The 17,690-nt window shown below is 42.7% G+C and overlaps 1 protein-coding gene across 6 annotated transcripts in view; it reads right to left on the bottom strand.

Annotated features, from left to right (window-relative positions):
* The window catches only part of ABLIM3 (actin binding LIM protein family member 3), a 225,581-nt gene that overhangs the window by 56,645 nt on the left and 151,246 nt on the right, over window positions 1–17,690 (bottom strand). For all 6 annotated transcript variants that reach the window (XM_088462131.1, XM_088462127.1, XM_088462126.1 and 3 more), the window contains exon 3: window positions 1,297–1,480. In XM_088462131.1, coding sequence (XP_088318257.1) covers window positions 1,297–1,480 — 184 coding nt within the window. The remainder of the gene's footprint in view (window positions 1–1,296; window positions 1,481–17,690) is intronic.

The raw sequence follows: 17,690 nt of genomic DNA, 5'->3' as shown, positions 1-17,690 counted from the left end.
TTTTCTGTTCTCTCCTTATAGACCGCAGGATCACCTGTCTGTGATAGAGCCTGATCTCCCTGTGGATGTGCTCCCTGCTTATCCTCCTTGTACTACTCCCATGATGGGCTGTGTTTGGCAAACCTGGCATTAGTCAGGGCATAAGATGTTGCCCCTGCTGTACATTATACAGACATATTATACTGTTATTTATGCGCAGTCATCTGGAGACACCCTTACAATGAAAAGGGGCAGTGTGCAAAGGTCCTTTATGACCCACATCCCATTAACCTTTCTGTCTGTATTGTTCATTTTTGCATATAAACTTTTTTCTTTATTTTATTTTTCTCCATAAAATGTGTGTTAGGGATTTGTGTTGCCCTGCTATGTTTGCAGTTTTGTGTTTATGGTGTATATTATATAAGTATATTATTTAGGTACCTCAATGCCGGCACATTACCTTTACAGAGATGCGCTGTGATATCGAAATAAACTATTTCCCCTTTCACAAAGGGTAGTAGGTTAATCTGTGGTTGTCTAGTCATGCTGGTGAGAAAACTTATAAACTAACCATATGACATACAGAAAAATGGCAAGTTGCTCAAATCAATGTATTGGTCTACTATAGGTGCTTGCAAGGGAGGGGTACACCGGATGTATCAATACCACACGCGTCATCAGACTCTCGAGCGCTACTGTGCATGTGTGGTCTACTGACCACAAGTACAGCGCCCATTGCTGGGTATCCCCCCAAAATTGGTGTTTTATTGCTGCAAATACTGAATGATAAACGGGCCTCTTATTATACTTTATGTGGCTATACACTATTTTATGGAATATTTGTATTGTCTACATCACTTTTTATACCTTGTATGTTATGTATTGTCTACATCCCATCCAGCTACTGAGTAGATATTAATACCTGCTCTACAAATGGCACATTTTAACTCCAGGGTGGGCAAAATATTATTTTGTGTGTATCTCAACAGTTTATTTAAACGTATGTACCACCCCCCAGCTTAAATAAATCCGAACCCTGGGCTAAGGCTAATGGTGTACTAACCCTGCCTACTATTGTGTTGGCCCTGCCTACCATTGATTTAGTTCCACCTATATGAGGCAAATTTTTTTCCAGGGCCACTTTTAGTTCCCAATCTGCCCGTGCACTACTCTCTAGACTGTCAAGTGTTTGTAGTGGTCCAGCTAGTCGCACAATTTCTCTCTTTCAAACTCTACTAACTGCACTGATCTCTTGAATAATTAAAAATATGTTAATATATGTTCTTGTGTTAGTATATAACAATTTATAGATTTTACCTGCACATGCTGCATACAAAACACTTGGGGTGATACGTTCGTCCAAGGGCTGAAATGACTTCCCCCGTAATGAAATCTCTGCAGCTGTCGCATCGGGTCCCATAGAGTTGCTGGTAATCTCGTGTGCAGATATATTCGCCATTCTTAAAGAAGAAGCCAGACTGGGCCAGATCACAGCCGCAAACTGTGGGCCAGAGAGAGGACGCAAAGTTCAGTTCACTTAACACGGACATTGCCAAGCCAATCCAAATCATACAGGGATTAATTTAGGTCATTTCCACTACTGTCATCAAATCTCTTAAATAAAATGAAAATATATCTTTGCAGACTATAACTAATCAATAAAAGCAGTAAACACGCATGTTCTCACCAAATCATAACTTACTTCCAGGAAATCATTTATCTAGCTCTTTAACATGCATGAAAAATGCATGATATATTGATTATGCTGGCTAGACTAATGCAATGCTACCATTACACTGAAAACATTAAATATTGCTGATTAATGTTATTCTACAATTAGAGGTTTTCTAGATTATGTATAAACGTGAGGACTGGGATATACGGAATAGTAATGATGTGTTTATCGTGCATTAACATTTATTTCTGACTGCTTGCTCATTGGATCGCCAACAATACTACACACATATATATCACTTTCAGTAATTACATTAAAAGACACTTAAATAGTTAGCAAATTATTTAAACATGAATATACAGGTAATATATATTGTACAAACAATCACACTGCAAGAAGGTTAATGAAATATAACATATGGTAAATATACACTGGTAGAGTATGTTCACAAGAGAGGTCAGTGCCTATATGAATAAAACAAAAGCCAGTAGGCGATGGCTATTCCTATATATCCATAAAAGCACTGATGGGCTGGCTTCAGCAGCTGTTCTAATTAAGGGCTCTATTTACTAAGCTGTGTTAGGAGATAAAGCGAATGGAGGTAAGGTACCAGCCAATAAGCTCCTAGCTGCCATGTCACAGGCTGTGTTTGAAAAATAAAAGGAGCTGATTGGCTGGTACATTATCTCCGTTCCTATTATCTCCTAACAAAGCTTAAGGCGCCCATACATCAGCAATCGATTATGGCAATTCTGCAATTTGCAATCGATTGTGTATAAAAATCTGCAATGTATGGGCTTCAAAGATCGCAGATTGCAACCAAAAAGTGATTGGAATTGTTAAACCAATTTGTCCATCATGTTGGATTTAACAGATGGATTGTAGCTAGAGATTGCTAGTGTATGGCCATGATCAGCAGATTTGCAGACCGTTACTAGTAAAATGATGGGCCTTTCAAGATTGTCTGATCTGTGTTTGCTGCAATCGATCTGCAAATCACTGAAAAAGATCTGTAATGTATGGGCGCAGATTTCTAGATTGGGAAGTCCTAATATCGGGCAATAAATCTTCAAATTGTTCAATTGTGGTTTTCAGATTGCTGATGTATGGGGGCCTTTAGTAAATAGACCCCTAAGACTCTGCAGACTAAAGGCCCCCATCAGGGCTGCCATCAGAAATCGTGGGGCCCGGTACAAATGAAAAAGGCAGGGCCCCCCCCACCCCCTTTGTTCTTCCCCCCAAAGGTCTGGTGGACGCAAAGGGGTGGGGTTGAGCTCTGGTATCTGGAATATATATATATATATATATTTATTTATTTTTTCCTTTAAATATTAAAAAAGAATAAACAGATTTTTTATTTCTTAAATTGAGAAAAGCCTAATGATTTACAACAGAACTGTACTAACCTGCTATCCGGAGGTTCAATTACTGTATGTGGTATGGAACACTGGACCTCATTCAGACCCGCTCTCAAGATGTGCTCGCTCGTTGCAAAGAAAAGGGCCAGATATTTAAATTATGTGATCGCACTGCATCGCGTAAGGACGCCCTCTATGTCTTAGCGAGCTACAGCACTGAGCGCTCGCAAGTGTTTTAAGACGCCCCCTTTCCCCTTGCAACACAAGTCATCTCCTGGGATTGTTGGATGAATCGGTAACATCAAGAGCCATCGGTGCTGATCGCAGCCCTTGAGGTAGACTTACCCCGCCGTAAGTACTGCGATCAGCGCTGGCTGAAATACATGCAGGTGACCTGTACAATGATGCTTCTTTGCTAATTATGCACACCCTTTAAACTGCGTTTTGTTGGCCTGACACACCCGCGTTCGCAACAACACTCCCCCGTTACAAGCACCGTCCCCTGTTACCACCTACAAATGGCGCTATCCGTCACTCAAAGCAGCGGGCAGTCTGTGTGCTACGAACGCACAATTTCCCATCGCAGAGACTGGCTTGCGCACGCGCACTGCGAATTAGACGAATGCGCATTGAGCAACAATCGCCCGGCAGTGAGTGATCGCTCCTTAGCGACCGGGTCTGAATAAGGCCCAGCACGGACATGGCAAGGGGGCAGAGGTGCAAATAGAGAGAGGCACACTTAAGTAGAGGACACAGATGGGATAGGAGCAGAGTCAAAAATGGGAAGCGGGCAGAGGCAGAGATGGAGAGGGGGCAAAGGCATAGCTATGAGGGAACTGGGGCACAGATATGGACACATATGGGGAGAGTACAGAGATAGAAATTTGGGGAGGGGGGAGACAGAAGCAGGATTCATGAATATCACAGGGGACAGTGTGGCAGATTGTATAGGAGGGGGAGGGGGACAGAACAGGATTCAGAAATAGTACAGGGGACAGATTGTATAGGAGGGGGAGGGGAGGGCAGATAGGCATAGTACAGGGGACAATGGGGCAGATTGTATAGGAGGGGGACAGAGCAGGATTCAGCAATAGTACAGGGGACAGATTGTATAGGAGGGGGAGGGGAGGGCAGAGGCAGGATTTAGGCATAGTACAGGGGACAATGGGGCAGATTGTATAGGAGGGAGGGATGGGGCAGGGGTACCTATGTGTGTGCACAGCAGTTGCTCTCTCACATTTCCTTCCTCAGTGCAGTGCACACAATATCTGGCCAATGAGAGCAGGGGGAGGAGAGGCGGAGAGCTGAGGGTGGAGCAACTATGGAGGCAGAGGTGATTGAAGTAACTAATTTGATAGGGTCCTGAGAGGGGAACCTGTCTGTGAGGGGGCCCAGTGCTCCTACCTTTATTATATAAGCTGGTCCTCCTGCAGCTGCTCCTGATCACAGTAACAGAAGCAGGACACTGGTGCCGCATGTGTGTATGGTGATCATGCAGCGCTGCCCGGAGAGTTAATTAATGAATGAGTCATCATACACTGCAGAGCTGTGAGTGATGACTTTATTCATAGAACTCTCCGGCCAGCACTTAGCAGCCTCAGCTGTCCTGTACGAGGGCAATAAATTAGCAATTAACTCTGCCTGCCGAGGTCCGGGCCCCTCAGCTGTCCGGCCCGGTACAGGAGTGCTGGCTGTCCCCCCCTGATGGCGGCCCTGGCCCCCATACATCAGCAATCTGAAAACCACAATTGAACAATTTGAAGATTTATTGCCCGATCTTAGGATTTCTCAATCGAGCAATCTGCGCCCATACATTACAGATCTTTTTCAGTGATTTGCAGATCGATTGCAGAAAATACAGATCGGACAATCTTGAAAGGCCCTTCATTTTACTGGTAACGGTCTGCAAATCTGCTGATCATGGCCATACACTAGCAATCTACAGCCACAATCGATCTGTGAAATCCAACATGTTGGACAATCAGATTTAACAATTCCAATCACTTTTTGGTTGCAATCTGCGATCTGTGAAGCCCATACATTGCAGATTTTTATACACAATCGATTGCAAATTGCACGATTGCTGCAATCCATCTCTGATGTATGGGGGATATTAGATATGCATATACCATACTTGCCTACCCTCCAGATTCGACAGGGAGCCTCCCGGCTACCGCCGCCCTGCAGCGGGGGGTGGGGGGCGGTGACGTGATTTGCGCTGAATTGCGTCATCGTGGCCCCGCCCCCTGCTTCACAATGCCCTTAATTTTGGCATTGTGAAGAGGGGGTGGAGCTACGATGACGCGATAATGCAGTCGCACCCTTGCTTCACCCCCACTGCACATCATCCCCCTCGACACGCCCCCTTTATGCTGGAGTACTTATCTGTCCTCTGATTCACCACAGAGGTCCTCCCAGGGGAGACTGTGTCGGCAGAGGGCTCTGGTGGGAGATGGTCATCTACGGCCGCACTACTCTGCTATCTGCTGCCTGGCACCTATTCCTATCCTATCCCCTCCTGATGCCTCTGGATTGTGCCGGCCTCTGGAACTCCACACCTGCCCACAGTCATCCGGACCCCTCCTGACTGCATCGTACTCCCTTACTGCTGCTATCATGTTCCCTGAAACTTGCAAATCTTCATGCCATTACAGTACTTTAATAGTGACTTCTGTTTTCATACTGCCTTTTATGCCACTGTGTTGTGCTCTTTTATTATATTTTCTCTTCCTGTAATCTCCCACTGTATCCAATACTTCTAATAACTGTGCATCCTGCAAGCTGTAACATATGCAGTGTGCCCAGATGGTTGCCTCGGCTGGTTCCTTCATGGGCGGGATGGGTAACATGTTTATGCAGTATGTATCGTATTAGCCATATTTATTTACCTGCATATTACGTAGTTCCATGTATTGCTTATCTCACACATTGTAACCTATGTAGTACGCCCAAGATGGCGGTCTTGCTGCTACTCTCATGGAGGGGATGAATGATGCATGAATCTGATGATTTTGTATGGACCCTGCATCTCACTTTAATACTCTGTTGCTTCCCCCTTATGTGTAATCTCTTCAAAGCATTGCCTACTCCACCTAGTGTAACCTATGTAGTGCCCCCAAGAATACTGCCTCGTCTGGTACCTTCATGGGTAAGATAGATAATGCTTGGTATGTATTATCCAAAATGGCTGCAACAACCCTGCGTATTATGTTCATTGGTCTTTTTTTTCTCCATTCTGTAAATTGAGTCCGGCTGGAGAAAAGCACTATATAAATAAAATAATTATTATTTCACTTTCTATATTATCTTTTATTAAACATAACACTTATCATACCAAATATTTCTAGCTAGAGCTGATCCAATTAGATTTCTGAAATCTTTGGGGATTGACCACTACTAGCTGGTATAGAGAACTACCCTCATTGCACTGACATACTATTTAGTCCACAATGAAACATTTACGTTCAGCTATGTTACAAGAGGTCCATCGTAAGACCATAAATAGGGCATGTATATCCCAGCTTGAAAGGAAGCACATGGTACATGACGAAGATCAGTTTGCTGTCCCTGTGTTACTACTTTTGGGACTGCATTAAAATGAGTACATATCCTCTAAATGTGCAACCAAATCCTTTTGCACTTTTGTGTTCTAAATTCATTAATTGGGACCTGGGATCTCATTGAGGGAAGATTATCCACCTTCTTATAGTGATAGCCATAGTTGCTAAAAAAATTATTTTGGTAAAATGGACAAGTAAATCTTCCCTATTCCTGAGTTGTGTGACACAATGGATTTTGAAGATACTATAGTTTGATGGATGTTCTACCATGCCAGACATAGAAAAAGATGTGATTAAATTTCATGAGAAATGGGAAACATATATAGACTGTCTGGATCCCCAAGTTCAAACACATATTTTTAAATTAATTGAAAATACAAAATGGTATCTATTAAGGAGACTGCAAGATTTAGGTTGACCATACACTTACATATATATTAATCTATGTTATAATAGCCAGTTTACTCTACTTGCTTAATTATTTAATGATCAAATACTGCTTCATCCACCTCGCATGCCCAGACCACTATATGCAAATCTACTCAGGGCTCATCCCCTATTGGTTCCTGGTTTCAATATGTGGTTTCCGAAGGTAAATTTACACCGTATGGCTGATTATTCCTTACATTCATTCCTGTCCTTCCCCTTCTCCCTGATGTGTTTTCACTTCCCTCTTTGTCTCTGTCTCTATATTTGGAACTTTGTTATATCAGCGATTTATTGCTGCAGACTTCTATTCATGCAGTTGCAATGTTGCAGTGATATGGCAATCCTTTTTTGTATGTGTATTCTTTTAAGTTTAACTGTACCAAATCTACCATTTTATTGTCCTTATATTGTTTGTGATATTTCATATATATTTCTGTCTGCATTTACTCTGTTTGCAAACTAAACTTTTTAATAAAGATATGTAAAAAAAACTTACATTAATTAAGAATACATTTATGGACTGGAAAAGAAAGATTTATTAAATTATTAATACATACAGGCCAAAAGTTAAAGCACAAAAAAATCAATAAGTTGAAATGGAATACTACTGATTATATAGGAAAGTATATATAAAAAATTAAATGATTAGTTAAAAGTAATTTGTTCAAGATTGGCTGGTTTATATGTATGTTTACCAATTAAATGATTAGTTAAAAGTAATTTGTTCAAGATTGGCTGGTTTATATGTATGTTTACCAATTAAATGATTAGTTAAAAGTAATTTGTTCAAGATTGGCTGGTTTATATGTATTTTTACCAAGAAGATAGAAAAATTATGCAAGATCTAACTAATGACCCGACCCGTCAATCACATTTAAATAAGCCGATAAAGAAATGCATTGATGATAAATGATTAGGAGACTTACATATTGGAATTACTTATAGGTAATATATTTTGGGTTATATTTTTTTTGTCCTTTTTTCAGTGTTTAAAACCATATGATCAACTGTCATTTGCTCCCATACATTACCAGGTTTTCATTCCAACCAGCCAGATTGGACAGATATCTAACAGAAAATTGTATAGTGGATGCCCAACTTAAGTGTAAAGCACGCCGGCCTTTACACTTAAAAATGTAGTGCCACTTTAAATTTTCACCTAAAACCCACCGAGAAGTCACCACTTCATAAATATAGTCGTTTGACACAGTTATCATGGGTAGGTGTTTTTATCTGTATAGATGATCATAGTGGTATGCTATCAGATTGTCCTACAATGAAGATCAAAAAAGTTGTTGGCAATTTATTACAGGAAACATATATAACTGAATTATTGATAAATGTGTATTAAAATGCTTAACTAGTGATCATCCAATTCAGTGTAAGGGAAATATGTAGCTAAATACTATTGAATACTCTGAAGGCATTTGTGGCAGGAGAGAGATGGTGTTAGTCTACTGCGGTACCAATTAATTGATTTAGCACCACTATTGAGGAGAGATGGCAATATAGATCACTTAAGGAGGAAGGAAATCTTTAGGATATTTATACTGAATAGTCAAACACCGAATGGTATTAATGAATATAATAAACTTCAGGCATTTCATTGAATCTCATTATGTGATTTATTGTTTAAAGCATGTGTGACTCGGGAGTAAATTTGTCATCTCGCTAAGAACTAAGATATAATATACCGATCTCTTAACTACCTGTTATACTTTGGATTTTCGGTAATCCTTTTGACATATTTATGCTATGGGAGTATAATTCTTGGATTAGTAGCATTTTGTCATAACGTGCTGTCATTTTGTATCCACACTATTTATTACTTTCTGGTTTTTCGTGCTGGTAAATTATATATTATGACATGTTTTCTTATCCTGTAGCCTTTTGTAACAGTGCTTTGTTCTCTGGGCTGGGAGTCTTCTATTGATTAGATAAAATATGGTTTACAGTTTTACATTCACAAAATGCTGTGTACATCTAATTATATCTGTTATTTATGTCACAAGAATATGATAATGTTTATAGATTTTTAAATTAAATGAATTTTTCGTAATATTGTAAACATTTGTATATGATATTATTTATAAACCTCCATTCGAATTGTAATAGGTAACTATTTTTTTTAAAGCATATGGATGTGATTAGCTGATGTACATCATGTGATTACTACGTTTTCATATTTTTGTTCTCAGCTATGAGTCATGTTGTCGCATTTGTTAACTTGATGTGTTTCCTGTGATACACTCACTGGTATCAAAAGCGGGTAATGGGTCAGGTACAAAGTAACAGGACTTGCTGGGGAGGCCCTAAGATGCCACGGCCATGCCCCCATCAGCACATGCTGCCACAAACTGTCTGTGTATAGTTGGGCTGGGTTGGGCTGGGTTAGGGTGCCAGATGCTCAATATTACAAGCCAAAAAAGTTTCCGGAATGCCACCACCATTACAATGCATACAAACATTTATAAACTTACTAAAAATGTGGCTTCCATGTCCATGTTCTTGAAGCTAGTTTGCTCAGGTTCGATTGATAATTTGTAGCCTGTCAACAAATTACATGTTTCAGAGCAACACAGAGCACATAATAGGAGAGGGACTGATATCGTGGGTACCATTTAAAACATCCTTCAGTGACACCTTGTGGTTGCTTACCCCTGGTTTATACGAAAGAAGCCAGACTGACGAGGCAACACCCACACTCAGCATCAGGGCCTGCTGGGTCTGTCAGTACCCCAGGATGCGCTCTCGTGGGCATATGTCATTCTGTTGACTTTATCCTATACTGTGGTTGTGCTAGTGTCATTTGTGTGTAAATAGAAGGTCTGAATGTAGGTGTGTATAACACGGTCTTGATAAAGGGCCCTGCGTTTGACCCAAAATGGTTACTTATAATTAAGCTTGAGTAGATATCATTCCTTTAAGCCGGGACACATATGAATTACATAGATTATGTGGCTGGCTGACTTCACGTCTCCATTTCACTTGGTTTCAATCAGCCACAGAACCTGGGTAATTCCCATTTGTAATTCCCATTTGTCCCGAATTATAGGGATGATCTGGCAAATCTATAAGTAATCCTTTTGCATTATCTTTACTTTTGAGTGACAATTGTTGTATTAGTTCTGCCTATCCTTTTGCTATTTTGGTTATGCTCCTGATTTGGAAAGATTATGGTGTCAAAACCACCTCTACATAAAACAAAGTACATACATCAGTCTTGTTGCATAGCTGTTTCTGCACTGTGATGGCTACACCTGAGCATAATCAGCATGGAAAATTGTTTGATTTTCATGGCTTATACAGATTTAAGACCAGTAGAGAGAGGAGAAACATACAGTAACTACAATTCCTGCAACATTGTTATGTGGTGGATGTTTGGCTACAGTCATTTACATGTGGATGTCTAGAGAGGATGCAGTCAGGAAGCCAACGGTCGAAATGCTGACCGCCGGCTACCCGACTGTGCAATCCTGACAGGGGACTAATGATAGGCATCAAAATCCCGACGCTTATCATTATCCCTACGCCGGTCGCCCGACGTCTGGCATACCAAACGTAGGTAAGCCGGGGCGGCGGGCGCGGACAGCAGCGGATTTAGGTTAGTGGCTCCCGGGGGGGATTTAGGGTTAGGCTAGGGGAAGGGTGTCAGGGTTAGGCACCCCCGGGGGGAGGTTATGGTTAGGCACCCCCCCGGGAGACTAAGGTTTAGGCTGAGGGGAAGGGGGGTTAGGGTTAGGCACTTACAGGGAGGTTAGGGTTAGGCACCCCTATGGAAGGGTTAGGGGCAGGAGAGTCAGGATGTCGGGATCTTCTCTTGCCGGTCTTCCGGCATCGGGATTTTGTTTACCGATCCCGTCTAGAGAGTCAAGCACAGTTCACCATCTTTGCCTTGGGTTCTGAAAGACTTTAGGGAGATGTATCAAACCTTTTGAGAGAGACAAAGTGGACAAATTTCCCATAGCAACCAAAAAGCTTCCAACTGTCATTTTAGACTTGCTAGATAAAAGATAGCTAGAAGCTGATTAGTTGCTATGGGAAACTTCTCCACTTTATATCTTTCTACAGTTTGATTCATCTCCACCTTGTCCCAACTCTTCACACTATTGAAGAAACAAGTTATATTTTGTATTCTACAGCTATCTTTATTTTGCAAAGTTCTGGCTATGCCTAAAATGCAGTGCAAATCTCAGGGGGTTAATAGACAATGCACTTTAAAATCAATAAAAGCCTATAAAAGAAAGAATGGGTAGTGATGTATTTGAGAGATTACAGCTCAAAGTCCCCCCTTCTTGAAGTCATAAACTGAGGGAGGCACACTGCACAGATCAGGCAGGATTTAGTGCTTACTAGTCTGTCAGTGCTGAGCCAGGGGTCGGTATGATTCCCAACTATACTCTGTGCACTTTCCATCACAGGGCTGTGTGCTGCTGTCTGCATCAAAGGAACCAGGGAACCTGGCTCAGCAGCAAGTCAAATCATTAAGCTTTTGTTCAAGATCAATCCTGCTCTGTCATTTAATTAATCTCACTCTCAAAGTCATTTTTTCAGTAGAAAAATCATTGCAATATTGCAGACTATGATCACAATGGCTGAGATTAATTGATAACTAGTTTTAATTCATCCTTATTAAAATAATGACTGATATGTACATTCGGTAGTTATATCATTATTGTTCTATTCATGCACATGAAGTTCGTTATGCAGATAATTACAACGTAAGAGTCACACCCAACTCGCAGCAACTCTGCCTGACAAAACACAATCAGAACTAATTGAAGACTTTGTACTTCCAGAGGATAAATACAATGAGATATAGGGGCCTATTTATCATGAAATATTTGCAGTATAGTCCTCAAAAAGACCTGTTTTAAGGGGATAGCCACAAATGCTAAGTATCCCCCAGATGTACTATGGAGGGATCGCAGCAGATATCTCCAATATCTGCAGCTGTCTCTCCATTTCCGTCAGCAGCCACAACCCACATAGGTTTCTATTGCGAATCTGTCAGGTTTACCAAGCTCCAAAATGCGAAGCATTCTGGAGTTTTGGACCCCGTAGTTATCGTCATCTGAAGATGGCGTTAGCCGCTGTAGAGGGTAACCCCACTGGGAGAGGGTAACCCTCCCTGGCAATGTGTGGTCAGTAGACCACGCCTGCGCAGGAGACCTAATTGAGGAGTGAAGGGGCCGCTTTCCCTCCGAGCACATCGAAGGGATGTGCTCCTTTCAGAGCCCCCATCCCTGCATATGCTATTTATCACATTTGGGCTTTATTATCACATACAGTACTGCAATGTGATTGTGGGCACTAGTATCGTGCCCAAATCGCACTGAGTATGTGATTATTGATCAACGGGTCCCATATAAACATTGCTGAATATAAAACACATGTAACTTGTCACAATGTATTTCCTTCCAAGCACATAATACACAGATTGCAACTGCTCAAACATTAACCATGAGCATCTTAAGAGAGGAGGGGGCCCGTGTGCACTCCCCGTGCGGAGCCCCCTCCTCTCTTCCCGGTGGCCGGCAGCCGACTGACGCGGCTGGCCAGCCACCGGAGCATTAGTAGAATGTGCCCGGAGTCTACTGCGCATGCGCAGAACACCAGAAAAATGGCCACGGCGGCCATTTTCCGTTTTTCTTAGCAGCACTGACCCTCACCGCGGGACCACAGACAGGTAAGTTTAAAATAATATGGGTGCAGGGTGTGCGGTGCGGGGCCCCCCTGGATCTGGGGGCCCATGTGCACCGCACACACTGCACCCATTATAGATACGCCACTGACCATGAGTCAAAGCAGAATATTCTGAGACTAATGCATAGTTAAAGGCAAGTCAGTATTTTGAATGAAAATTGCATGTTTTAGCACTTCCCATCCTCTGGAGCCAGGTGTATGGGCGGTACCGAGTCGTACGCACTTCAGTCGCATCTCCACTTGTGGCTGAGGGGGTGTAACGGGGCGTTTGCAGAGAGGCTACATTGAGCTAGGGCATGCCAACAGAACTGGGCTATGTGGCGTTGCACAAGTGTATAACTACGCATGTTTTCAGACCAAGGCTAGAGTTCGTGAAAGTGCGCACGGATAATGATGACGGCTATGAAACCGACCAGCCACTTAGACATAAAAAAAACCTCACAATACAGGCAAAAATTAGAATTTAGTTCTGTGCACACAAAGCAGGAGCAATTATTGCCGACTTGTGCTTTCCTGAAAGAAATTAGCTTGTTGACTTGGGACACAATTGTTACAATTCCCACACTATTATGGGATCGCTATGAAGACTAGTGGAGTGTTGCTTCAGAGAGATGGCGTTAGCAGCGGCAGATACAATGGCCCGATAAATGTCTTGAGACTAAATGGCAGAAATGACCAGGACTGTAGTTAATAGCAGGATTACAAGACAAGACTAGACTGACAAGGACAAGATAGGCAAGACTGGACAAAAGGGCCGAAATGCAATTTAAGACATTACTAGAGAACTGAGGTGCAACTAGAGACTGGACTTGAAGACAGATGAACGGAATGCTTGAACACTGGAGTAGAAGTGAATGCTTGAACACTGGAGTTGAAGTGAATGCTTGAACACTGGAGTTGAAGTGAATGCTTGAACACTGGAGTTGAAGTGAATGCTTGAACACTGGAGTAGAACTGAATGCTTGATCACTGGAGTTGAAGTGAATGCTTGAATACTGGAGTTGAAGTGAATGCTTGAACACTGGAGTTGAAATGAATGCTTGAATACTGGAGTTGAAGTGAATGCTTGAATACTGGAGTTGAAGTGAATGCTTGAACACTGGAGTTGAAGTGAATGCTTGAACACTGGAGTTGAAATGAATGCTTGAATACAGGAGTTGAAGTGAATGCTTGAATACTGGAGTTGAAGTAAATGCTTGAATACTGGAGTTGAAGTGAATGCTTGAAGACAGGAGTTGAAGTGAATGCTTGAAGACAGGAGTTGAAGTGAATGCTTGAATACTGGAGTTGAAGTGAATGCTTGAAGACAGGAGTTGTAGTGGATGCTTGAAGACAGGAGTTGAAGTGAATGCTTGAATACAGGAGTTGTAGTGGATGCTTGAAGACAGGAGTTGTAGTGGATGCTTGAAGACAGGAGTTGAAGTGAATGCTTGAATACAGGAGTTGAAGTGAATGCTTGAAGACAGGAGTTGAAGTGAATGCTTGAATACTGGAGTTGAAGTGAATGCTTGAAGACAGGAGTTGAAGTGAATGCTTGAAGACAGGAGTTGAAGTGAATGCTTGAAGACAGGAGTTGAAGTGAATGCTTGAAGACAGGAGTTGTAGTGGATGCTTGAAGACAGGAGTTGAAGTGAATGCTTGAATACAGGAGTTGTAGTGGATGCTTGAAGACAGGAGTTGTAGTGGATGCTTGAAGACAGGAGTTGAAGTGAATGCTTGAATACAGGAGTTGAAGTGAATGCTTGAATACTGGAGTTGAAGTAAATGCTTGAATACTGGAGTTGAAGTGAATGCTTGAAGACAGGAGTTGAAGTGAATGCTTGAAGACAGGAGTTGAAGTGAATGCTTGAAGACAGGAGTTGAAGTGAATGCTTGAAGACAGGAGTTGTAGTGGATGCTTGAAGACAGGAGTTGAAGTGAATGCTTGAATACAGGAGTTGTAGTGGATGCTTGGAACACTGGAGTTGAAGTGAGACACGACAAGTACACTGACTGGAAGCAGTGTGGATGAGAACACTGCAAACTTAACTTTGGTAAACATAAACAGACACGACAGATGATCAGTGGATATGTAGGCTGTTATGTGGCCTAGAAGGCTGAGATGCAGGAACCATATGGCAAATGGGAGCACCAAGACACGGCAGGAATGCAGGCTGGATGACACACAGGCAAATCCAAGTCAGACAGACAGGCACTGGATACTGGAACAGCAGAACTAGGTTAGGACTCAGGGCCTGATTCAGAGCCGCTCGCTCTGACAGAGCGTTCGCTCTGAATCATGGCCGGGCTTTTTTTTTTTGGTGTGGCCTCTTGGCCGCTCGCTAAGCTGTGGGTGACCTCCCACAGCTATAGCGAGCAGCCATGATGATGGTCGCGATGGTCAAGACCATCGTGAGCATCAGGCTTGCGACGAGACCCTTGTGGTAGGGTCTCGTTCATCGCAAGTCCAAGAGAGCTTTTGGCTCTAACAGAGCCGGAAGCTCTCCACTGACATCACTTGTGATGTCAGTGGGGCCGCCCCCAAACGGCAGGCGTTCTCATGGGAACACCTCCGTTTGGGCAGCCACCCCCCGGTCACTCAACATCGACAGCTCGGCCCCTTTGGTGCGAGACCCAGAGCGACGGAGTGCCCGTCGTTAGCCGAGTCTCGCGCATGCGCACGACAGAGCCGGCTCCATCGTGCGCATGCGCTGTGGGCCACCATCGACCCGGTTGCGAGCGCTCAGCGCTTGCGGCCGTGTCTGAATCAGGCCCTCAGACTTCTGAGCACAGAACAAACATACTCCAGAAGTCAGATAATATAACCGGCATGGAGTGCAAGGCTGGCTGAAACTTAAAGGAAGCAGGGTCCAATCAGAACCAATTCCTGGAGAGAGCACTTCCTAATCAAAGGCATGTGTGCACCTGAGCTCTGCACCTAGACAGCTTGTAATTAGTGGAGCACATGATACTAATACACAGACAGGCATGAATGACAGGCTAAAGCTGGCCACACACTAGACAATCTTTCATCCAACCAGCCAACTAGTTGATTTGTTGGAATGAAAATCTGGTAACGTATGGGAGTAACTGATGATCAGCAATTTGCTCCTAAATGCCAGAAAACAGATGAAAATGGTCATCAGACAAGTTTGTTAAATGTTTGATCTAAACAATTTGTTCAAACAACAAGTTTTGTCCATTTTCTGGTGTTTGGGAGCAAATTGCTGATTGTCATTTGCTTTCATACTTTACCAGATTTTCATTCCAACCAATCAACAAGTTGGCTGGTTGGATGTAAGTTGGTCTAGTGCAGTGGTTCTCAAACTCGGTCCTCAGGACCCCACACAGTTCACGTGTTCCAGGTCACCGAGCAGCTGCACAGGTGTAGTCATTACTCACTGACACATTTAAAAGATCCACAGGTGGAGCTAATTATTTCACTTGTGATTCTATGAGGAGACCTGGAAAACATGCACTGTTTGGGGTCCTGAGGACCGAGTTTGAGAACCTGTGGTCTAGTGTGTGGCCAGGTTAATATCTAAACACAGACAAGACAGGATTTCCAGCTACCTGCAAAAGCCAGAACAAGGACAGGACATGATGCAGTATCCCAGTAACAACTATGACTAGGAACTGCCACCAAGATGATTTGCTAACCGCAAATCCTAACAACAATAAAGCACACTTGGTGTTCGGCACATCCTATATGTAGGTTCTTGAATTACATGCATTTAGTACCACCGCTTGCCATATCTTTGAGGGATACTTACTATCAAGAGATGGAAAACAGCAAATTGGGCAATCAATTTACTATCAAAGTGCAAAGGTGCGACAACTGGGAGGTAGTTAAAATCCCAACAGCCAAGATGCAGGCGCTCACTATGCCGGCCCTGGAATCCCGACACCATTCAGAATCCCGGTACAGGCATCCCGACAGTAAGTAGTGGGATAAGGGGGGACGGTTAGGGTTAGGCACTAGGGGGAGAGTTAGGCACAGGCACTGGGGTGGGGGGGTTAGGTACTAGGGGGTGAGGTTTAGGCACAAGGGAGGAGAGTGGAGATAGGATATGTCGGTCAGCGCTCACAGGATTGTCGTGGGAGACAAAGTTTTAGTTCTAAATATACCACTAGCTGCTCACTCATGGAGGTGTTCCAGCCTCCTTTATACAAATATGCAATTTACATAAAAAAAATGGAGTAAGTGCTCTATGGTATATGGATGTATACTATTATGCTCAATACGTGTCTGGTTTATTCAGTGCCTGTATACAGGTTGTTCATTCATTTGAAATTAGGAATATCTATAATCTGAGCAACATATATTGGTGTTCCTTTATATTGTTGTTTATAAACAATTCATTAATTGCTCTAGACAGATATGTGGTAAGTCTATTGTGGCTGATGGGCAATATCTGTAGGCAGGGTATTCATACGTCTTAGGCGTACAAAGTTCAGTCCCAAATACCAAAAGGTCTCTATATACCGGTGGTCAAAAACTGTGGCCAGTATTTTCAATAAGGTTATGATATGCACATGTCCCTTTGTGCCATAGATGTTCTCAGTCCCTCTTAAAGAAATGTCTTGAATGCATTCATCACTGCAGCAATCCTCAGAGTACCTCAGAAATAATTATTGCAATATCAGAGTGGTGCGGACGCTGTACTACAGATATTAGGTACATGGGGTTTTACTTACCAAGTGATTCCTGCTGGTCCGCCGTCTCAGTGCACTTCCGTAGGTGATTGCATGCAAGTAAGTGGGTAGATAGATGTTTGGTCTAATTCAGAGTACACTATTAATGATAAAAAACTCCCATTTATTGTAATTTAACACATAATGACATTTGTAGCACGGCAGCCACAGTGTCCATATAAAATGAAATGACAGTCAAAAGTCCAATAGGGTAGTGATGTAGGTGGTCCTGAAAGCGTTTCGTCCCTATTTGGGACTTTATCAAGGGCAAATGGGGGGAGAGGTTAGGTTTAGGGTGCAGGGAGGGAG

Source organism: Taudactylus pleione, unplaced genomic scaffold (assembly GCF_031769625.1).
Source record: "Taudactylus pleione unplaced genomic scaffold, aTauple2 ptg001151l, whole genome shotgun sequence".
Classification (NCBI taxonomy): Eukaryota; Metazoa; Chordata; class Amphibia; order Anura; family Myobatrachidae; genus Taudactylus; species Taudactylus pleione.
The sequence above is the reverse complement of the archived record's forward strand: the minus strand, read 5'-3'. Positions and strand labels throughout refer to the sequence as shown.